The sequence below is a fragment of the Amia ocellicauda genome, chromosome 22 (genome assembly GCF_036373705.1).
Source record: "Amia ocellicauda isolate fAmiCal2 chromosome 22, fAmiCal2.hap1, whole genome shotgun sequence".
Taxonomy (NCBI): Eukaryota; Metazoa; Chordata; class Actinopteri; order Amiiformes; family Amiidae; genus Amia; species Amia ocellicauda.
Genome location: NC_089871.1, coordinates 2,544,597 through 2,568,057, shown reverse-complemented (window position 1 = coordinate 2,568,057; position 23,461 = coordinate 2,544,597). Strand labels below are relative to the sequence as shown.

The following is a 23,461-nucleotide window of genomic DNA, read 5'->3' as shown; positions in this document are numbered from 1 at the left end:
GGAGTCTTATTAAATATATCTTAAAAATCAGACTCTCAGACTCCACCAGGACACTGGCAAGATCAAGATTTGCAAAGGAGTACATTTGAAAGAAGTGTGAACTATTGAAAGGAAATCTACCCATATGCATGAAGAGAAAAGTATTTGATTAATGTATACAAATAAATGGATCTGGAGAACAAAATTAAGTTATATTGTGTAGAGTGAAAATGTTAAAATGGCAATGGGCTGGATTGGATGGATAAAAGAAGCTGTAGAGCGGACTCCAATGGAAAAAAAAGATCTAGAGGAAGACCACATAAAATATAGGATCAAATCAGCTTTGCTGGCGTGACCTGGAACGAGATGCTATATTGAACCCAGCAGTGGCTTGATAAAGGGTGATGTATGTAATCTTATAAACAGGAGCAGGGATTTATAGCTACAGATGCATTAAAATGATTGACAGTACTTAAATTGAATAAATTGTACAATATGTCCTACTAGTCCCATACTGTACCCTAAACCTTGGGTCATTATTGAACAAAAAAAGTGATTTTAATTCTCCTTCCCCACCCCAAAGGTGTGTGTGAATTACATAGTTTCCAAATTAAACCTCTTTTTCCCCAGAGGCAAACCCACTAGTTCACCTCTCCCATGAAGACAGACACCAACTAACATGGGGTCTTTGTGTAATTCAGATCACACCACTCAGTCAAAAAATGAAACACAAAGCCTGTGGCTTTTAATAATGTTGATCACACATTGTTTAATGAATGTGAATAGGGTCAAGACAGAAATCTGTACAGGATCGTCTGAAATGGGCAGTGGCTGACATCTTTTTTTAAATATACAAAACACACCCCCACCCCCAGGTGTAGAACTGAATTCCAAACGAGGTATTATACTTCAGTTTGTAAAACATGTCATTCATAGATAGCAATTTGTTCCGAAGGGATAAACAAGTTCGTCACTCCATTGAACCTATAGAATCTTGCACACAAAATAAAAATACCGCTAAATAAATATCAAAACTACAACAGAAGTGACCAGAGCAGCAATTAATGACAATAATTTGATATTTATGCATTCAATGTCTGGCTCCTATTAGAACAAGTTAACATTTCACATTCATACATGTTAGATGTATACATTTTGTGATGGAGGTAAGCCAAGCGTTCAGGTGTCAGGGTTTTACCCCTATCCTGGAATAAACTCGGGCATGTGGGGTTTGCGAAGCATACATTTACTGCGTGCAACTTAGTTAAAGTATTGAAGTACTTCCACCATCCTCCCTTTTTCACAAGTGAGCCTTTTCGCTATGCACCAGGAGTAACAGCTGGAACCCACACACATATTTCAGTCAAAATGCCAATTAAATTGTTCCATAAATGTCTGCCTTCAGGACAAAGCAGGGGAAAAATATTTGAACCCACACTAAACTACAAGGCTCTTTTGTACTGCACTGGGACACCCATTTCTAAATTCTGGAAGTCTGAAGTTCGCAATCTTGGATACAAAAAAATAATCAAAATCCTAAATCTAAGCCATTTTCAGGAGATCAAAAAGTACACTTGACAATGGTTGAGCAAGAATGTGTAGCGTCTTGCTGACTTGCGGCGACAAGATAACCGCTCCGTTTGAAAACGAAATTCCACAATAACCTGACATTTGTGCAGATTTTCAACATGTGCAGAATTTTCACGACTAGCAATGACTCTCCCCCACCGGCTTTAAAATGCATTGTACAGGCATGAGATTCCAGTTGAGATTTCTTTTTTCGGCTTTAAAAATACCAGAATGGCTGCGTTTTGCAAAGACAAGACATCACAAAACAGAGGAAGATTAAGTGACAGTACTAGCAAAACCTTCAACACTGAATAATGCACCTTTCTATACTCCACTCAGATCCTCAGGTTTAGTAGACTTAACACATTCTTTTAACTTTAGAACTATTCTTTATTTTCACTTAAAGGCCACCGTTAAAGCAAATTTTATATATATATTTTTTTATTTATTTTTTTACAACTTCAGTGCAATAACAAAAATAATAAAAGCATTAACAAAAAAATCTCTTCCTGTTGCTTCACATTTTCTTCCAGGCAACTAAAGAAAAGTAAGATTTTTACTGCAACATATACACATTAAATATTGTATACAGTCCATGCAGTCGCGCACAGCCAGTTTTGTATTCGCTTGTTTTTTTTTTGTTTTATAATTTCTGAAGTGTGTGGGGAGGTGTGGCATCAGCCATCAGTGCATTACAGTCCAGTGGTTCTCTCGCCGGCAAGGCACGGCTCAGCCAGACTTGAAGAGGAGGATGGCCACCTGTCCCAGATAGAAGTAGATGAAGTGCTTCGTCTCATGTGTCACATAGCTGCCGAAGTTCCTACCCACGATGCAGTGCCAGGTGGGGTTGTACTTCTTGTCGAACTCCTGCGAGGCAAGTTAATTGTTAAATAAACCTTGATCTTAAAAATTTAGTTCTAGGGTCAAATACCAGCTTTCCATTATGCTTACATGTTACAAAACCCAGTTTGGGAGACATTTTTGGGCAGATTCCTCCCAGTCTCAGACCCTTGCTTTTAGAATACAACCCCGTACATGAATGGAACTAGTGTGCCAAATTGCCCCACGTTTAAGCAAAGCGACACCTGGAGAAAAGGAGTTGCCCGTCAATAGCTTGCTCATTAGTTTTAAGTTACCAAGCCCCCCTCAGCTCACCTTTTTGATGTAGGCAGCAATGTCCTTCTCAATATTGTACTTCTCCATGGCCTGGGTGGCACAGTCCACTGCATCCTGCTGCATGTCCTCAGACATGTCAGCATTCTTGATCACAGCCTTCCTGTCAGACATCGTGCCTGTATACACACAGAGGGGGAGATGGACAAGAGGTTAACCGCACCGATTTAAAGAAAAGTCAAGCATGCCGTCTCATTAGGACTTCCCTAGTAAGCTGGTTACACAAGACTCACACTGCAAGCCACCTCCTCACCTCTACTCCACCCATCTGAAAAGCCATCAAGTGCACATCCTGTACTTTCACTTGCAATCCTACGGACTCTGAATGGAGGGTGCCTTTTGTAGCCCACTCAAGCTACCATGATACCGTTGGCTTTCCCCATTGCCCTCCCCTGCAGGCAGAGCGGCCGCGCTCGGAGAGCCTCAAAGCCGCTCCACTGCGCCGAGGGTGTAACCCAGAGCGCCACTGCAGGCCCGGCACACAACCATCAATCACCACTCCGAAGCCGCCTGCCAGGAAATGCAGCCGTTCAGGTCTCAAGTTGGAATGACTAAGGGTTTCTACATGAACAGGAGGACGGGGAGGGGGCAAAAGGGGACTTGGAGGTGTGTGTGTGTGGTTGGAGGCAGCCCTGGAGGTGGGTTATGCTGGAACATTAGCTTCTCTTTGATGTGAAGAAGGGCTCTGGGCTGCACAGAGTCTTCGTCTCCTATTTCATCTTCCAGCCCCGAGGCGGATTAAATTGGTGAAGGCCTCGGGAGACTGCGGGGGGGAAGGGGGGTGTAGCAGCAGCCACACAGGCATCCTGTCGGGCACATTCCAGCCACAGCACTGCACACCCGTCCCAGGTCCAGAAACCGCCACCGAGACTCGCAATGACCACTTCTGAACAAAGGAACAATTCCTCGAGCAGTGCTGTAAAACTGGTTATAAGCAGAGGCAGTTCACGGCAAGTCACCTCCCTGCGAAGTGAGGGAGTTGCCCCCTGTTCAAGCCAGCGGAGGCATTCCTGAAGTGACATCCAGAAGCACCGATCCCGCCGGCCAAAGAGTTCCTCCCAAGACACCCCAGGTCATCAGGGCCTATACAAAAGGGGCCGACATCTGCAAACGAAGACCGGTTTTATAGATGCCGGAATTATGGAGATTTAACCATAGGTCTTAAACTTAACTACCCTCTTACTACTTAACTAAAACCAAAAGGCGGACATTTATACTTTGCCATTGAGCTTTTAAAGATGAAAATCAAATACAAAATTGCCAATCCCATCAAGGCAAATCCCACACATCTGGAATCAAACCACTTAAATTGCAGTCCCCCAGTGGATCGCAGTGCTCAGAAAACACGAACAGCCTACAGATGGCTAAAACTCATCTGCAAGTCTGCCGATTGCGACGAGCTGTGTTTTGCCATAGCCAGCTTAATTCTTGCCCGAATTCACCCAATGGATTAGAATGCCAAAGCAGAGACGAAGGGGCAAAATAAAACAATATTCCTGCCTAGCGAGCTTTTAAGGAACAAGATTAATAGGGTGTTTGTACACATGCATTTGCACAGGCACTACTACCGAGAGCAAGAAAGAGCAGTTCTTCAGCTCCTTCGGAGCATGGCACCTGGACCGCAGGGCCAAAAAACTACAACCTGGAATGCAAAAGGTGCTGCAATACATGGGTAAAACTCAAGATCTACAAATTAACTAGCCACACGATTCCCCCAAGAGGCAACAATGCCAATTACATTTTGGGGGAAAAGAGTTTCTACTCACAAATGTAGTTTCATAAGGGGACATCTTCCAAATCCAGCAAGACTTGTTACGGGCTGCAGAGCGGATCTCATTCAGAGCACGTTTTAAATGAGCTCTTCGAGGACACTGGCACCTGATCCTGTCACAGGCTTCCCGAGGAGATTATCCACTCTATTGCAGCCTCACACATACCCCGGGTCAGGTGAAAGTGATGAGGGACTACAGGCTCCATTTACACATGGAAAATTACAGGCAAAGAATGCATGGAAAGTCCTACAACAAAGGATGGTTACACTACCTGGACAGAAGCAACCTTTAGTTTAACGTTCTCCACCACATAATAAAGGAGCACATTTTCTGGAGGGGAGATAAGACTAGGATCAGGATTTAACTCAAACTCTACTTCAAAACACTGAACTTCAGGTCATGTGCACAAGAACTGCAAACCCCAGGAGACTGCCAATGCAAGACGTGGGCCAATGCACTGAACAGGACGCGGCTGTAAGGAAGTTTGGGGTTGTCGGACCTTAGTGACAGGATGGCCACGGATTACTGCCTTCGACTGTTCAAGGGCAGTAATCAGTGGCCAACAATTCCTCTACCTTTGGGATTCTTACCTGCATACAAATGCAGGGGTGCGTTATTGAAGTGCATTTAAAGTAACAGGGGGGGGTCAGTGTGAAGGAGTGGTGTCCACATGCGGCGGATCGATACCAATCGCACAATGACTGTGCAGCGCGTCCAGCCTCCCAGTATGGAGCACCGACACACACCCTCCAACACACTCCGGAACCACCAGTCAAACGGTGTCCCCGTGTACCGCCGGTCGCCCATTACCGTGTTCAACACTCCCCCCCCCACCCCGGCTGCGCGCGCACCGGCCCGGTCACGGACCCTCGCGCTGGGGAATGGAAGGTCACGTTCGAATTCCACCGCACGCGTGTGCCCGTCACAATGGCGCTAACACACCCCCTAACAAAAGCACGATTCAGCGCCATGCGATGCCAGGGGGCTCGTCAGTGGGCTGTTGGCGTATTTACAGCGTCCTTGCAGTTTGACTCACGATCGCAAACCCAGATTGCGATGCACCGACGCTGGACACGCGTGTTATCAGCCACACGGCTCCCCAAACCCGTCACCACATCCCAACCGCGACGCAGCGCCAAGTATAGTTTTAATTCATTCACCGAAATTACATAACCCCCCCCACCTCCCCTCCTTCTCCCACCCGACTTATTTGAACTGGCTCTACAGCCGAGCGCCTTCCTCCCCGATCAGACGGATATGGGATATAACCAACACCATAACATAAAAAAACAGCCCTGACATAAGCGCAGACCCCAGCTGCCTCCCTGTAGCAAAGATCTGCACCCAACCAGACCAGGACACCCCGTGAGCGATGGGGAGCACACAGCCACGGGGTTAAAACAGGGATCCAATTAGATCAAACAATTGCAACAACAAAAACATCCTCAATACACATGGGACTGCTCCTTACGTAGCACGCCACTCCACAGCAGAGGACAGATCGGGTCCAGCAGATTTAAACGCATATAAACCCCCCCACTCATACATATAGATTTTTAAAACATCTATACATCCAGTTCTCTCCGCCAGCATCTCCAACACATAAATAGAGGCAGAAGTCCGGTGCCGCTGCATGCTGGTGGAACGGGCTTTACTAGAACGTCATCCATTCCGAACACAACGTTCTATTCTGGGAAGGGGAAAAGTCGCTCACCTTGGTTGACGTTATTTTAGGATTTACGGTCCACAAAACCCTGTCCTGCTCGCCTGCTTTGCTGGTTCGCTGAGCGGCTTTGCGGTTTGCTCTCTGTACAGATTTGCTCGTAGCTCATCTGCGGGTATCTGCCCCGCTAAAATACCTCCCCCGCCCTCCGCACTGCCGCACGCCGCAGCGGCTGCCATTGGCTGAGCGGCGGCCTCTCCCCGGGAGCTGCAAGCATTTTCCACTAGCTCCTCTCTGCCCGCATCTTATTTCCACCCACAATGCATCGAGCCATAGCTGGGGTGAGTGTGTGTGTGTGTGAAAAAGGTGAGTTATTTTGCATTGCAAGTGAAAACCTCTGGGGTAGCCCTTGTGGCCCCCAGTATGAGGAGTTTTTCATCAAGTGCTGTGTAAAGTCATTAAAACACACACACACACACCTGTCACTTTTTTGTATTCTGGCATGGCTAAAAATAAAGAGCTTAAATGACACAGATTTTATGTGTGATGTCATACTAAGGCAGTTTCTAGTTTCCCATTCATTAAAAAAATAATTCTACAAAGACTAATTTTCACACCCTGTGCTTTAGTTTTACAACTTAGTTTCAGGTCGGTCTGCATCCCAGTCTTCAAGTACGGTATATTAATTCATATACAAAGTCTGACAGATCTTTCATTCCCTTTCACTTGACAGAAGTGACTCAGAGCTGAAAGATGTCAACACACAGTGAGCAATTGTAATTCTCATGGCTGGGGCATGTGTAGTGAAAATGCTAAATCCAGTCCACAGGCTGCTTGAGCAACTGGTGATTTATTGAACTGCTATTGTTGGACAAGCTCCCAAACTGTAATGTCTTATGGGTTCCTTGGTTTGAAACACTCCTTTCTTGGGCCAAATTAAAAATATACATAATATAGCACCTAAAATAAAATAAGAATCTGTATTTTGCTTCCAAGGTTGCATAGAAAAGGCTGTAGTCTTCTTTTCATGGTGTTGAACGGATCATACAATGTTAAGCACTCCTTCTCCGACTTGTCCACTTCACAATGTAAACACAATGCAAACAGCCTCATCTATCCACCAGTTCAAATCACGGTGCCCTTATGTAATGCCAGCTGCTGCCCATCCCTCTGGCTTTCCGTGTAATTTATAATTGATGAGAAACACCAGTGAACTGAGATGGGCCGCAGATTATATTTTGTACAGAGCCCTGTATCTGGGATTAGTTTCTTTTGTATCTTCCCGATTGTAGTGGTTTAAGAGGACCTGCTTGTGGTCCCCTTGGAATGCATCAGTTACATTAAGCAACATCTAAATATCGTTACATTACCATACTGAGGGGTCATTCATTTATATGTGGAGCTTGCCGAGATACGTTTATTTACATTGCGACTGACTGTAAGTGTTGTTAGATTTAGCTTCAAGTATGGAAGAAATTCAAGGGAAAAAAGTATTTATTCCTCTTCCAACTTTTCTGTGAAGCAAGAGCTAAAAGAGCTAAGGGTTATCTTGCTTCTGAAGCACTTGGGAGAGCTTGGTCCCTGGCCGTGATTGATGCTCTCTCCTTTGCAATAGTAAATGCCTCCCTGGAGGAGAACTGTATTTCTGGACCTTTTTACAAACCCTGTATGAGCAGAAATTATCTATATAAACACTTGAGTTTCACAGTAAACATTAGATGTACTATAAACCTGCTTTGGGGGGGAATATTTGACTAAAGTATATAAGCTAATTATTTGACACCAATTCATATAGTCATTAAGGTATAAAGAAGTGAAAGACAGATGCTTATTAAGTTGCTATAAATATAACTTAAGTGGCAAACAGAGTTCTGGGCCAATTTCTCAAGTCTTTAATGATACTGATTTACACAAGCTAACCGAAATGACAGCTCACACTTCTAACCATGAATTAAACAAACGACCAAATCCATTAAGCTCAAGTAATAATAGCTTACTGTTGAACACAAAACTAATGCACTTCAGAAGAACTGTCCCAATTACCAGAACTAAGTTTGTGTATTTAAAATCTCATGCTTGTGGTTTGTCATGTATTCTTAGCGGTAAATGGATTAACTTAGATTTGCATTGTTGACAGGGGAATTAAAAAGACAAACACCACTCCAGAACCCAAGACAAGAGGGTTGGAAGGATGAGACAGACGCTCACTTAGTCAGGGCCCCTAAACTGCAATAAATAAAGAGTTCTGCTTGTCAACATCCATTTTGTGATGAAGCATAAAATGTATATAAAATCTGGAAGTTGGTAACACTGCAGAGCAACAAAGTAACTTCAAACAACCAGAAGATCAATCGATTTCATTTTAGGGACTGAAAAAGGGATTATTTTCTTATCTCTGTCAGAGGAAGTTTGTGTATTATGGAAAAACAACAAGGAAAACTCCCAGGTTTCTTTTTACATTTTTATTGTGAAAAAAAAAAAACAAAAACAAACAAAACAAAAAAAAAAACACTACAAACTAAAAGGGGGGAGGGGGGAGAAAAAAGTATTAAACCAATTGCAGACCTGTTCTCACCAAGATAACGGCCACAGCCAAACTGAAAAGTATTTTCTTTTAACCTGGACAAACCACCCACACCCCCACCCAGCCCTCCCACTGTATTCCCTATTTACCAAACTCCTCATGCGGATTCCATCCAAGGAGATTGATCCAGCCTCCTGGTCCTCGCTTTGCTCCTCTTATACAAAAAATAAAAAATATATAAAGCCAAATCCCATGACTGTGCATCTTTGGGGCTCCAAAAAATAAAAAATAAAAATTTTGAATAGCCAATTTTTGTATAAATATATATATTTTTTGTTTTTTAATTCTTAAAGTTGGTTTTGAATTCCACGATAATGCGGTTTGGTGGGGGGAATCCACTCCTACGGTTCCCGGTAAATTGATCCCGCTCCATGAATCCATCCTTCCCTATCCTATCCTGATTATGAACTGATCCAATGATCCGGCTCCAAGGATTGGGATCCAGTGAGCCCCTGCTCCAATCCAAACCTTCAAATACCAGCAAAACCAAAAAAAAGGAGGCAACAAGTTAGAATCAGGACTGTAATCAAACAGCTATTTTTTTTTTCTCTTTAAAAAAAATATGCACCTAGGAGGAGATCATATGGCTGGTAATCAATTCAAATAAAGGTTTTTCTAAACAACTGTAATGCAGGATGCCAGACAATGATCAGCTCCCCAGGCAAGTCAATGGCACAGCACATAAGCAAATGTTTTCATCACACTGGGCCCATCTGTAGATCTACTCGTACAGGATGTTACCAAAGCCACAGCTCGTGTATTTCAGAACTGACTCTTTTAAGTGAGGGGAGTGACATGAGCGCTATGTTAAGGGTCATTACGAGGGTTTTGGGTAACGCACATCAACAGACTTGTTACATTTACTGTTCAATGTCATGCTAGGGTCTTTAAATAGTTACACAAATCCTGCACAACCATGAGCTTGTTAGATTCAAACAGAAAGTGGACTTGGGTTTAAAAACAAAAAAATAAAAACAAAAAATCCTTGCCTGATATGGTGCACAAACATCGCTACATTCAGTCAGACAAGAGGACATGCAAGCTTAGCAGTACTGATCAATGAGAAAAAAGGTGAGGGGGGGGGGTGACAAAATAAAAATGGCAAAGCAGAGCTACACAAAAAAACGTTTACAGTCTACATGTGAGTTATGGCATTATGCACTTAGACAAAGAACCAGGGTACGGTCTCTTCAAACTCAATACTGCCAAGTTTTTAAAGGTGACTGAAGCACTTGGTGTCATACCATTGCCTCCATTATTGATCTGACTGCTCCTCCTCCAATTAGACACGCTCTGATTATCCTAATATGAATGAACTGTGCTTCACAATCCTTTATTCCAAAGCATTCTTTAATCCTGCTCTTCAGATGTCTATAGAAAGACACATGAAAAGGTAAAATAAAATACATTTTTGTAATGATTCCCACAATTTTGCTCCAACAAAAGCAAGTTAAGCCTACCTTGTCAACCCACCCCCCCTCCCCAAACACAGGTCATTAACCCAATTTCAAAGTCATGAACACACAAAGCAATACCACAGATTTACTTTTAGAAGCTCAATCCATTTGAATGGTATCCAACCTTCAGTTTTGTGTATATAAAAAACAAAACAAAAAAACATGACTGTACAAGTCAGTTAAAATACAGTTTATGCAGGTCACAAAAAGAGGAAAATGACAACAGGGGAGTGGGAGGGAAGAGGAGGGTGGGGTGGGGGGGACAGGGACACACCCACAAACCAATTTATATAATGAACTAGGTTACCAGCAAATAATGAAATGCAATATTCAAAATCCGTAGCAAACTTTAATAAAACAGGGAGAGAAAAAAAAAATTAAAAAAATAAAGGAAAAGAAATTATGTACTACAACAAAGGGATTCCTCCAGAGAACAACACATGGGAGGCGGCTGAGTTTAGGTACGAGAGCGGGAGCGGCTGTGGCGCGGCGAGTAGCGCGGTGATCCTCGGCTGCGCCGCGGGGAATAGCTGCGACTGCGGCTGTTGCTTCGGCTGCGGCTCCGGCTGCGGCTGCGGCTGCGAGAGCGCGATCTTCCATAGCTGGGGCTCCGGGGGCCGTCGACTTTCACACGGATGTACGCAGTCTCTCCCTGGCGGACACGAAAAGAACTTTCTAATGAAAAAACCACCCCTGCTGAGCCTTTCCATAGTCACACTTACCATTTCTTTCCTTTCATCCTGTCCCCTTCCATCTACTACAAACAACTGGGTTTTCATTTCAGGCCCGATACAGTATTGCAAGCGCCATGATTCCCCATCTGATAAGAATCCCTGCATCTGTCAGAAAACACTGCTAAACCAGAACAGGTTCACAGATTTAATCGTTTCTTCTTCTTCAGAGCATGGGCTTTATCCAGTTTGACTTGAACTTTCAGGTTCACAAAACCCCACGTTTTCCAAGCCGCATCTCAATCATGCAATTTAAGTAAATCAGGCGGCACAAAACGATTCTTCACAATCTTCATATGCTGCAATGCACTCAAGCCCATACATCAAAGGCAACTTTCACTGGTAAGCATTTCAGATCTGGGAAGGTGTGAAGCAATTAGTACCCCATGCTAAACTGTATAGGTTTTCTGGTGCCAAAAGCTTGGCCCAGGGCTCAAACATGCCTCTACATTTATCTCAACTCACCTCTTTAAATAAAAGTTAAGAACTAATTCCTCAAGGCAGTGCTGTAATACTAAGTATTACAAAAATGCTTTGCAGTATATGTTTGCACTGTCAAACTGTCAATTTGAATGCTCAGATCTGGAGGAATTGTACGACTGCATAAGGGATGGGAGGAATTCACTGCTGCTCGGTACTGCAAAATGTAACCAAGTCAGCACCAGAGGAGAAGCACAAACTTGACCTATACTACCCTATATTGCTTACACTCCCACCTGCAAGACTCATTCATTGAGACATCTTGTTTACAAGAAGGTCCCAGTGAATGCCTTCGTATGCAGCTCATTTGCTTACCTTAAAAGAAAAATCCAATAGTTATGCCCTGTGTATCCAATGGCGTCCAGTTAGAAAATCTCAAACCTACCTCATGAGATCTGAATTTAGTGTTATCCAGTTTTCGTACAGCGTAGGTCATATCTTCTTTGCGAACAAACTCCACAACACCAGTTCCATCTCGGAAAACGTCAGCATAACATACATCACCTGCTTCACGCATGTGATCCTTCAAATCCTGCCAGCTCCCGCTTGGAGGAAGCCCTGTGAGGATGTTACAAGAGCCGTCAGCAAAAGCACTCCATTTCATACAAACTGTACTTGCAGGGCATCAATGGAGGACTTAAAACTACAATTCAGACATTCATTGCACACTTTCTAGACCAGACTTGACAGGTTCAGGAATGAGAAAAACAAAAAAAACATCCAGATCAATTTATGACATGAAAAACGTTCTGGTGCATCGCATGCATGTGTCCAGGTAGTGCAGTTGCCTCACCTGAAACTATGACTCTGTACTCGGAGCGTCTGGAGGGGGGCCCATACCTGCCCCGGGGGGCGCCCACACCGCCCCCGCCGCCTCCTCTCCCTGTGCCCCGGCCGCTTCTGGGGAACTCGACTCGCAGGCGGTATCCGTCATAGTCATAGCCATCCCGTCCGTACACCGCGTCCTCGGCGTCCCTGCAACACACACAGCGCTCAGCCTCTTCCCCAGCAGCGGGCCGGTGCGGCCGGGACCGGGCTAAGCACACTCAAGATGCCATGGATCCCGACAGGCCGGACCTGCACGTACACACCGCGGGACGGGACGGAACCCACCAGAACTCCGAGACGGAATAACATCCTAAACAAGCCGGCATGAGTTTCACTGGCCCGGACAAGACCACGTCGCGCCGCCCCGAAGTTACAACAAAGAGGGAGGGGGCGACCGCATGGCGAGCAGGCATACAGCAGTAAACACGAAAACTCACATGAATCCCTAAAGAAACGCCAACTGTTGTACAATATCAGCCACTGGAGGGATCGTCTGTGAGCTGTGCTGGACAGTGAGTGTCTGTCTGTCTGTCTCTCTCTCTCTCTGGGTTGTATAATAGGCTAGTACTGGAAACCGCGCGCTTTCCCGCGCCGCCCCCCCAGCGTGCCGTCCGGCCACCGCACAACTACCGCCAAAACGGGCCTCGGCAGCCTGGTCTTCACACCCCGCACACCACTACAGCCAACTGGCGTGAGTTCATACCCCCCGTCAAAACCCGTCCTGTGTCCAGTTCATAGACCACAATATGCTCTCTTACTGGAATAAATGGACAATGTGCCTTAACGTGCGTGTATATATATATGTATATATATATATATAAAAACACACACACACACAGGTCTACCAACATTAATATACATTTAGCAAAGACACAGTGAAGCCCTGCACAGATCTACAGCGGAGGCGGGTCTTCAAACCGAGCTGCTCCCCGGCCATGCCGTTAGCGCGGACACAGCAGGCCTCAAGCCTCGCCTGCGGTCGGCGCGGCGCCCGGGCTGCCCTGCCTCACCTGGGATCCTCGAACTCCACGAAGGCGAACGGCGGTCCTCCGCGTCGGTTTTTCAGGTCGATATCCCGGATCGCCCCGTACTTGTAGAAGACGTCCTCGATGTCCTTGGTGCGGATGTCGGGGGGCAGGTTCCCCACGTAGATTCGGCAGTCGTTGTTGCCAGCAGGGCCTCGGATCACACCGCCACCAGACATGGTTAGAAGAAACGAAAGCTGGATAGTATGGCGCTTAAAAAGGCGTGAACAAAATAAACTCGAACTTCACTATTAAAATCCTCCCGCTGCTGACTGACGAGCTCCGCCGCTTTTATTTGTTTTCGTTTTCTTATTCCTCTCGCTTCCTTCCAACCTCCTTCAAAATGGCGCCGCCGTCCTCCTTTTTTGAACCGCCGTGCGCTGCGCGGAGGAACACCAGGAACCGAGATTTCTCCACGCCTGAGGAAAGTGCTCCTCCGACTCGCGATCTAGTCCGGCTTTATTGCCAACGGACGGCTGTGTCCGAGCAGCAGCGCAGAAGCCCAGTACAGGAAATATCACCGTAACCGCGATTCCAGCGCCAAGGTATCCTTCCCTTGCTTGAACTATTTGAAAACAACCTCGTTTGATGGCGGAGGAGTGAACTGTGAACCTTTATGCGGAGGGCGGGACTGCCGCTGTGACGTGTTTCCGGCCGGCCCGCAGCAGCTCGGGTTACAGACAAATGCACGACAAGAAAAGTGCAGATCTGTGCAGAGCTGCGGAAATCTGCGCTCCTACAACGAGACCCATGGATGATACTTTATTGTTAAGCGTAATATGGACAACTGAAATACTGTTCAAAAACACTAATAATACACATAAATATTGACAAAATAAATGTATTTTGCATACAATATACATTTATGGCTTATACGAACTTCACTTCTGGAGGAACTGGGGAGGGGGAAACTAGCCGACTCCACTCTAAAGGTACACTGCTAGACAAATAAGAAGGCACACTCGTATTCGTTTCTTTATTATTTAATTTTACGTCCTGAATATAAAGATTTAGTGACATACCTCCCTGCTTAAAAAAGTAAAATATATAAAAAATACAATTAACAAAAACAAAATGTTTTATTATGGTTAGCTTTGGGAAGCTTTGTGTTTTAGTGGAAGAGAGAATTCCTTTAGGTTCGGGTATAAACTGTTTCAGGACATGGTTAAATAGTAAACATTCACGATGAGTTGAAAACAGCTGAATATTTCACTCCCATCCTCACCTAGTATCCTGCTCACAGTGCAAATGGAAATAATTAATACATAATTCAATTAATGAAAGCATCCAAAAACAAGAAAAACATAACATCCCCTTACATACAAAGCGATTAGTTGCCAAACAAAAGTGAGTTTCCTTTTATATTTAAACCCAAATGACACTCAACCATCTCAAATTAATCATTGCAAATTATATACACTGTTTATTCCTAGCAATTCATATGCTGTCCTGCTTAGTTTCTTCATAAGCAAAAACATAACTAAACCGTTCCAAACCTCGGACCAAATGCTTGGCCACTGCAATTAAAACTAACCTGTATCAAAACACTGCAGCTCACTTTGCTTTCATTCGTTTGGAAAGGTCACATTTGTGGTGAAACATGGCCTAGGTTAGCTGCCACAAACACAAATGAACTGCAAGTGGCCCACTGGGGGGTTCAGATTGACAAACACCTCCTTAGCAGTCTTGTCAGAATGACACCTGGGATAGCATTCCTGACACTATTCTCGAAGTTGAATGTTTTACTGAACCCCCATCCCTCCCCCAAACCCATCCACAGATTCTTTCACACTGCACTCCAGACCGCATCTGCTCTCACTAAACCAGCTTCGCTGCTTTTGTTTCTTTAATTCCTTTGTTTCCCACCTGGCCACAGCAGAAAGGCAGCAGTATGGGGTTTGTGTCACAGAGGCCGGTTGTGTCACCCGATGATCATTACAGTGTTTAAAACAAAGTGTAACTGCCAGCTACTCTGAACAATACTTCAGCCATGTGCAGTTACACAACGCATCCTCTACATATAGGGAAAGGGTTTGTGAAAGTTTGCCAGCATGCTACAGAGTAGTGCAGTCTCCTCAGCAGAGATGATAATATATACACAGTCTATAGGTTGGGCGTGGCCTTTCGAGAATATACAGTCCCTTGCATTATATTTAGTTTCTGCATTGTTTAGGTCCAGAATTTCTCCTATATCTCCAAAACTATGACTACAGATTCCAAGTATACAGAGTGCTTTATACCCAGAATAAATAAATAGATGTTTAATGCAAACTCACTCACCCTCTACCTGCTTCCACACTGACATTTTTTAACCTAGTATACATTGAAAACATCTTCCCTGATCAAAAACTGCTGTTTTTCAGCACAAAGTAGATAAAACTGAGACGTTCAATTCCCTCTTTAAACTCCACACAATACACCCTGGTGGCAGAAGACAGATTACTGGGTACATTTTGTTTTTTTTTTTCTTTGGGGGGGTTAGGAGTCTCTAGGACAAAAAGGGGTACAAAAAAAAGTACAAATGGCAAATACAGCACCACTTCTCAGTCCTTTTACAGACGTCTCCTTAATTCAATTAAACAGCTCATTTAGCATCAGCATAATTGCTAATCTGCACAGAGGAATTAAGGGTTTAGCTGGAACAACAGTTCTGTGAGGGAACAGACTGTAAGACAAGAAAAGGAGAACTAATTTAAACAAAAATGCCTCTATGGAAGGAAAAGTGGGGGTAAAAAATTAAATGTGAAATAAAAACTACAAGAAAAAAAAAAAAAAAAACAGTCCAGGGGCGAGAGTGGGCCTCGGTGTCCAGCAGTGCCGGCCTCGAAGTGGTCAGTCCGTCTTGACCCGCTCGCTGCGCCTCTTCCGGTACTCCCCCGCGATCTTGAGCAGCGACAGCAGGATGGGCACCGACATGGGCAGGAAGAGCGGGATGTAGATGGCGAACTTCTGGTCATCGGGGAAGTAGAGGAGGTGCAGCAGGGAGGGGTCGAAGAACGCTCTCTCCGAGGACAGGATGGCTTCCTTGCTGGCCTGGAACGCGAAGGCCAGGTTCCCGGCTTCCAGCTCCGCCACCGCCAACTGCAGCGAGACCACGGCGCTGTACACCTGCAATCGGCACCACAGACGGGTCAGCAGGGGGCAGCTACAGGGACGTTACCTCAGTCTGTGCCTGGACCTCAATCAAAGGGATGCCACAAGCCTACGCAATTGTGAGTCACGCCAGCCCGCCCACCTGCTCGGCGATGTTGTCGTTGATGACGATGTTGCCGATCTCGTCCAGCAGCTGCGCCAGGGAGGTGAGGGTGGTGGTGGCCGTGGCGATGTTCTCGGCGGTGCGGGCCCACAGCAGTCGGTCCAGCTCCCAGTCGGTCACCCCCTCGTTACCTGGGCTCTGCAGCAGGAAGCCTGGGGGTGCCTGCACCTGTTGGATGCCCAGCAGCAGCCTGCACACAGCATGGCACAGAGACACTGAGCACTAAGCAATCATCCGTCTTTATTAAATACTGCTCAGCAGGCCTTTAACACAGTCGGCACTCAAGCACCTACCTCTTCAAGACACACACACACTGAACTCACAGCACAGGACACAGACAGATGGAGAACAGAGGGGAGAGAGAGAGAGAGTGGAGTTCGGGCACCTCACCTCAGCTGGGCCAGGAAGACGCCCATCACGCGCACCATGTCGATGTTGATGTGCACAGGGAAGCGTGGCTCCTCTCCGTAGTGCTCCTGCACATTGAACACCTGGGCGGGGGACAAGATCACAGGCGGGCGCTGGTGAGCGGAGAGCCGAGGATCACCCGGCACAGTTCAATCTATCCCAAGCTGCCTAGACAGCACTACAGCACTCAGGGGGGAGAAGATTTTTTGCAGGAGTCCCTGACAAAGGCCGATTTCAACATGGCAGGACTCCAGATCTCCAGCCCATACCCTGCCCCCTGCCCCCTCCCTGTGCAGTGGTATGAGGGGCAGTACCATGATGCCCCCCCATCGTGGGCTGTGGAAGGCATTGGTGGGCACCGTCTTGCCGCTGTGGTCCCGGATGTACAGGGGCGAGTGGGGGGCGTCCGGGACATACAGCAGGAAGTTCAGTACTGGGAAGGAGGAAGCGGCGTTGGAGCCTGAGAAAGAGAGAGAGAGAGAGAGAATATACAGAAAAGGAAAAAGAGGAAATACATTAAAGGAAAAATTGACCTAGAGGTTCCTGTTCTCACTGTAAAGATGTTGGGGAGGAGAGCAGAGGGTTGTGTGTTGGTGTTAAAGTGTGGAGCTTAAACAGGCTTTGAATAAACTAGGAACAATGTGACGCAAATTTACAGCTTGATTTTAATATTAGCTTTGAACAGGATTGAGAGCAATCGAGAGACTGAGTGTGAGAGAGAGAGAGAGAGGGAGGGAGGGAGGGTGAACAGGAAGACGGAGAGACAGAAACAGCGCGGTCTCACCCAGCCGGGCCTCCACAGGGTTGATGACGTGCGGCAGGCTGTCTGCGCTGAGCGTGTAGCCATCGATGCTGGCGTCATGGCGGGGACTCACTCCCAGGATGGCGTAGTACAGGATCTGCCAGCAAGAGACACCCAGCACCCGCCAGCACGTCAACCACCCTACCCAGACTAGAAACATTTATTTTATTTTACAGAATCCACATGTAGGATTCCCTTTATTTCTCCCAATGTGGAGTCCGCAGTTAGCCACCTCAGCCCAGCTCTGGCGCACACTTTCTCATGCTGTGTACCCAGAATGCACCCCTGCCTGGGCTATTACATCAATCTGCTCACAGTCTGAACCTGCAGGTGCCTTGAGAAGCCACAGGGAGGCGCTGGTGTACAGTGAACCAACCACTGCCCAGTTGAGTTCTACCCACCCGTGACCTCACCTGGTCGACCAACTGTGTATCATGCTGTTTTTTTAATGCATATGGTAGATTATATGACAGTGAAAGACATTTTGCAAAGGCCCTGTCAATCACGCAATACCTGGGAATCCACAGAGAAGTTGGCAATAGGTGTCAGCTTATCCAACAGGGGCTGTATGTAGCCCTTCACAGCGCCCTCTATGTCCCAGTGCAGGTCGTGGGACTTGGGGTCCGGGTTCAAGAGACTGAATGTGATTTCATATCCTAGAGAAAGGAGAGCGTACCCAGACATGGAGCATGAACCAATCAGAATGCCCTGATCTATAGCACCTTATAAACACATTCCAGAAATAGTGGTGCTGGAATACAAGAGCAGTGCCAGCGGACAGATTAATAATTAATAACAGAAAGAAAAGGAGAGAGAGATATAGACAGGGAAAGGGAGACACAGAGACAGGGAGACAGGGACGCACCCGGGCTGGATTTGAAGGCCCTCATGCCGTCAGCTCGTCCCTCCCTGTTGGTCTTGCCGAGAGGGACTCGGTCGGTGAGCGCGGCAGTGATGTCCTGGTGTGTGAAGGACATGGTCTGCACCACCTGCTCCAGCGCTGGACCCAACGCCTCCAGCACCGCCGCCAGCCCCCCCGGCCGGCCCCGGCCCCCGCGCAGCACCGCCGTGCGCCGCTTCCCCACGTACGCGCTGGCGCCCTATGGACGGTGAGGGGGAACAGTGCGAGTCTCGATGTGGAGCCGAGCACCAACCAGACTGATGTTAGATTTAAATTCGGCGCCTCTAATCTTCACCAATAGTGCAGTACATGCCAAACCCGAGGGACTCCGCACACACACACCGGCACACACACAGCCAGCTAGGCATGGAATAAGTCACAGTCACCGGCTCACACATCTGTAAAGCGCTTGTGTTGTCCGCACTTACCTCCGGCAGCAGTGTGGACGACTCCGGGATCACATACACAACCACTGAGCCACACGGGCTTTCACTCAGCCTGAACAGAGACAGGTCAGCCTCTATGGGGACAAGGAAGACAAAAATTAATCAAACTTTTTACCTGGGATTAAATCACCCCTTACGCTGTGTTTAGAGCGATCCCTGTCCTAATATTTAAAGACTACAAACAAACGCAGACTCTAATCGTATAAATGTAACCCTTGAGGAGAAGGAGAACAACAACAACATGGTCCCACCTTCAGGAGTTGGCATGGTCAGGGCATCCTCCTCCATCACAGTGGCAGTGCGGTATTTGGTCTCATATCTGTATTTCAGGTTGGTTTTCCCTGGACAGAACAACACCAAAATTATCTCACAGACAACTACAATCTTGACAGCTTCCTCTAAGCTGAAGGAGTGTACAACAAACTCTGAAAACATATCATTGATCATAAAAGTAGCCTATAGTTTAATGATCGATATGGCTTAAACTTTAAAAGCAGGATGCAAATGTGAATACTTAAATCTACAACTGTGTATGTCCCTGTCCACGCCAACCCGGCCCTCACCATCCACACTGTGCTCCTTTTCATGGGTGTCTGTCAGTGGGACTTTCTTCTGCTGCTCAGGGGTCAGTGTGCCCCTGGAGAACACCACCTCCACAGCCACAGTCAGCTGGAGCTGAAACACACCGTCACACACACTGGTCTAACACACACATACACATAACTGGAGCTATGCATTTTCCAGGACTTGGTGTATGCAGTTATAATCGCACAGAGGCACCCAGAAACAGTACTGCACAGAAAGAAAGAACAATGGCAATGGGAGCGGCAGAGAGGCGGTGTATTACCTGCAGGTTCTCCAGCTGGCTGATCTCGGAGTAGGGCAGGCCGGCGCGGTAGGTCTCTGTGGTTTTCCACCATAGAGGGATCCCGATAATAATGACCACTGCGGCGATGGCCAGCGCCGCGTTCCGCCCCCGCCACTTCTCTGCGGGCGACACAACCCAGTCATTCAATCTTCCACCCCACTGCACGTCTCTCTGCCACCCTACTGCACTGCACGCCTCTCTGCCACCCTACTGCACTGCACGCCTCTCTGCCACCCTACTGCACGCCTCTCTGCCACCCTACTGCACGCCTCTCTGCCACCCTACTGCACTGCACGCCTCTCTGCCACCCTACTGCACGCCTCTCTGCCACCCTACTGCACTGCACGCCTCTCTGCCACCCTACTGCACGCCTCTCTGCCACCCTACTGCACTGCACGCCTCTCTGCCACCCTACTGCACGTCTCTCTGCCACCCTACTGCACTGCACGCCTCTCTGCCACCCTACTGCACGCCTCTCTGCCACCCTACTGCACTGCACGCCTCTCTGCCACCCTACTGCACTGCACGCCTCTCTGCCACCCTACTGCACTGCACGCCTCTCTGCCACCCTACTGCACGTCTCTCTGCCACCCTACTGCACTGCACTGCACGTCTCTCTGCCACCCTACTGCACTGCACGCCTCTCTGCCACCCTACTGCACGCCTCTCTGCCACCCTACTGCACTGCACGCCTCTCTGCCACCCTACTGCACGCCTCTCTGCCACCCTACTGCACTGCACGCCTCTCTGCCACCCTACTGCACGTCTCTCTGCCACCCTACTGCACTGCACGCCTCTCTGCCACCCTACTGCACGCCTCTCTGCCACCCTACTGCACTGCACGCCTCTCTGCCACCCTACTGCACTGCACGCCTCTCTGCCACCCTACTGCACGTCTCTCTGCCACCCTACTGCACTGCACTGCACGTCTCTCTGCCACCCTACTGCACTGCACGCCTCTCTGCCACCCTACTGCACTGCACGCCTCTCTGCCACCCTACTGCATGTCTCTCTGCCACCCTACTGCACTGCACGCCTCTCTGCCACCCTACTGCACTGCACGCCTCTCTGCCACCCTACTGCACGCCTCTCTGCCACCCTACTGCACTGCACGCCTCTCTGCCACCCTACTGCACTGCACGCCTCTCTGCCACCCTACTGCACTGCACGCCTCTCTGCCACCCTACTGCACGTCTCTCTGCCACCCTACTGCACTGCACTGCACGTCTCTCTGCCACCCTACTGCACTGCACGCCTCTCTGCCACCCTACTGCACTGCACGCCTCTCTGCCACCCTACTGCACGCCTCTCTGCCACCCTACTGCATGTCTCTCTGCCACCCTACTGCACTGCATGTCTCTCTGCCACCCTACTGCACTGCACGCCTCTCTGCCACCCTACTGCATGTCTCTCTGCCACCCTACTGCACTGCACGCCTCTCTGCCACCCTACTGCACTGCACGCCTCTCTGCCACCCTACTGCACGCCTCTCTGCCACCCTACTGCACTGCACGCCTCTCTGCCACCCTACTGCACGCCTCTCTGCCACCCTACTGCACTGCACGCCTCTCTGCCACCCTACTGCACTGCACGCCTCTCTGCCACCCTACTGCACTGCACGCCTCTCTGCCACCCTACTGCACGCCTCTCTGCCACCCTACTGCACTGCACTTCTCCCTGATGAAAGCGATTTTCAGCAGCAGCGACAATTACGTATAGTGCACTGCAGTGGAAGAGCCACGTCCTTAAATTCTGACAGGGGTGACAGTATTACAGTAGACACGTATAGCGATTACTAAAGTCAACACTCATTTCAATGTATACGACAGTCTTATACTAATGATATATAATTGCTGCAAACTCAGTTCCGATGCAGATCTGTGTCTCATTACAAGAATCCACAGAAAAGGCAATTCTCCCTTGTGCGATATCTATCTAGTGTACCCAGCAGCCACCACTGCCGCCTTTGTAATGCAACTCATCTGTTCCCAGCAGCACTGCGCTACTGCACCCTGCACCCTGCACCCTGCACCCTGCACCCTGCACCCGGCACCCGGCACCCTGTGGGGTGTCAAATCTGCAGGCTTTCATTAACCCTGTAGGTTCCCATACAAAAGAGACACATCTTCGTTATTCAGACGGGTTGGGTTGTAATCCGCATTGTGTTGCTGCACTTCGCAATGCATTTGTGCTTCACTGTATATTTCAGTGCAATATTTTCTTTACAGTATGCTAAAGCAGTTTACAGTATTGTATGTGTATTATAAAAGTAGATCTTCTAATTAACGTCGCCTGGCCGTAGCCAATACCTATCAGTTATAGTAAGTACCTGCAAAACTGACGAAACGTTCATGTACGGGCTGTGGCTACAGCGGCTTCAACAACATTATATCCTGACTAGAATACCGTTTGTCTGATACCGAAAGCTAATATTACAAATGCTGTTTTAAACTATATTTATCTGGGTTTTTCTATTAAAGAGAGAAGTTAAATGAAATAATCAGACTCACCCACTATCGTTGCAGCCATTATTCAATGAATAATGACAGCGGGACTGATTGGTTGCAGACTCGTCCAATCAGCGGGCGAGCTTTGCGGCTCTTCTCCAATCAAAACATCATAAACATGCAAAGGGCGGGTCTTTCTTGTGCGGCTTCCCATTACGGATGTAAAAAGACAACCTGTGTGCTACGGCGAGGGAGGAAGCACAAAATAGACGTTCGTGTAGTTTTTAAACGCTAATATACGAGCGAATTAGCATCCCTGCATCTATGAAATGCTTATTGATTGCGATGATTTTGACTCCATTTTTAGTTCTCTCGATTTAACGATTTTTTTACAGACACGTATATATGGCAAAATAAACACTGTCAAACATAATTTGATTTTCCTAATTATAATTTTGAAATTCACAAACACAGGCGTGTGCGCCCCATATTGTTTGCTTATTGCTATATGAATAAGATTGTGATAGTCTAATAAATCTCTTGCGTCTATTCATACAAAATTCACCTGTTCCCATGTGCAGGACAGCGTCTTAAACATGGCCACAAGAAGAAGATGATGTACTTTACTATATCGCCACTAGGGGGAGGGCTGCGATGTTTGGAAACATACTGGAGAAAGGGATGGGGATGGGGATTGTCATCACAGCATTGTAGACGCTGGCTGCTGTAGTCTATGTGCAAAACAAACACAAAACCCGCAGGGGTTAACAATACATACACCCTAGGCGAAACAGAAATATGAATGACAAAGAATCATTGCATTTGCCACTGTTTTGCAGAGCTCAGCAGTGCCTATTCTAACGGGTCTTGTTTTCATTTGCAATCTCATGTATAGTTTATGTGTGTCTGGGCTTGTTTGAACATGCCAGACAGGGTGTATATTAGCTGTTTAATGAATGCTTGGCAGTACTCTGTTGGGTCGCAGCCAAGGCAGATTGTAACAGCAGGCGATGCACAGAGCAGAGCAGCGCCCGAGGTGCAGAGCAGTGGTATCTGACAGGCAGGAAACCAA

General features: G+C 47.2%; 3 protein-coding genes across 3 annotated transcripts; all 3 read right to left on the bottom strand.

Annotated features, from left to right (window-relative positions):
- Window positions 1–718: 718 nt before the first annotated feature.
- Window positions 719–6,362, bottom strand: dynll2a (dynein, light chain, LC8-type 2a). Its single transcript, XM_066695531.1, has 3 exons — window positions 6,208–6,362; window positions 2,704–2,840; window positions 719–2,415 (listed from the first exon to the last, which is right to left on the bottom strand). Exons 2-3 carry the CDS (start codon window positions 2,833–2,835, stop codon window positions 2,278–2,280), a joined length of 270 nt encoding a protein of 89 aa, XP_066551628.1. The 5' UTR covers window positions 2,836–2,840; window positions 6,208–6,362; the 3' UTR covers window positions 719–2,277.
- A 3,710-nt stretch (window positions 6,363–10,072) lies between these two features.
- On the bottom strand, window positions 10,073–13,866 carry srsf1a (serine and arginine rich splicing factor 1a). The gene is made up of 4 exons (XM_066695985.1): window positions 13,247–13,866; window positions 12,202–12,383; window positions 11,794–11,966; window positions 10,073–10,849 (listed from the first exon to the last, which is right to left on the bottom strand). The coding sequence occupies exons 1-4, from the start codon at window positions 13,438–13,440 to the stop codon at window positions 10,655–10,657; spliced, it is 744 nt and encodes a 247-aa protein (XP_066552082.1). The 5' UTR covers window positions 13,441–13,866; the 3' UTR covers window positions 10,073–10,654.
- Window positions 13,867–14,228: 362 nt separating this feature from the next.
- pigs (phosphatidylinositol glycan anchor biosynthesis, class S) lies at window positions 14,229–22,552 on the bottom strand. The gene is made up of 12 exons (XM_066695984.1): window positions 22,453–22,552; window positions 19,922–20,061; window positions 19,638–19,749; window positions 19,326–19,415; window positions 19,057–19,148; window positions 18,593–18,827; window positions 18,241–18,383; window positions 17,710–17,824; window positions 17,240–17,385; window positions 16,908–17,008; window positions 16,497–16,707; window positions 14,229–16,369 (listed from the first exon to the last, which is right to left on the bottom strand). Exons 1-12 carry the CDS (start codon window positions 22,469–22,471, stop codon window positions 16,094–16,096), a joined length of 1,680 nt encoding a protein of 559 aa, XP_066552081.1. The 5' UTR covers window positions 22,472–22,552; the 3' UTR covers window positions 14,229–16,093.
- Between the last annotated feature and the right edge of the window lie 909 nt (window positions 22,553–23,461).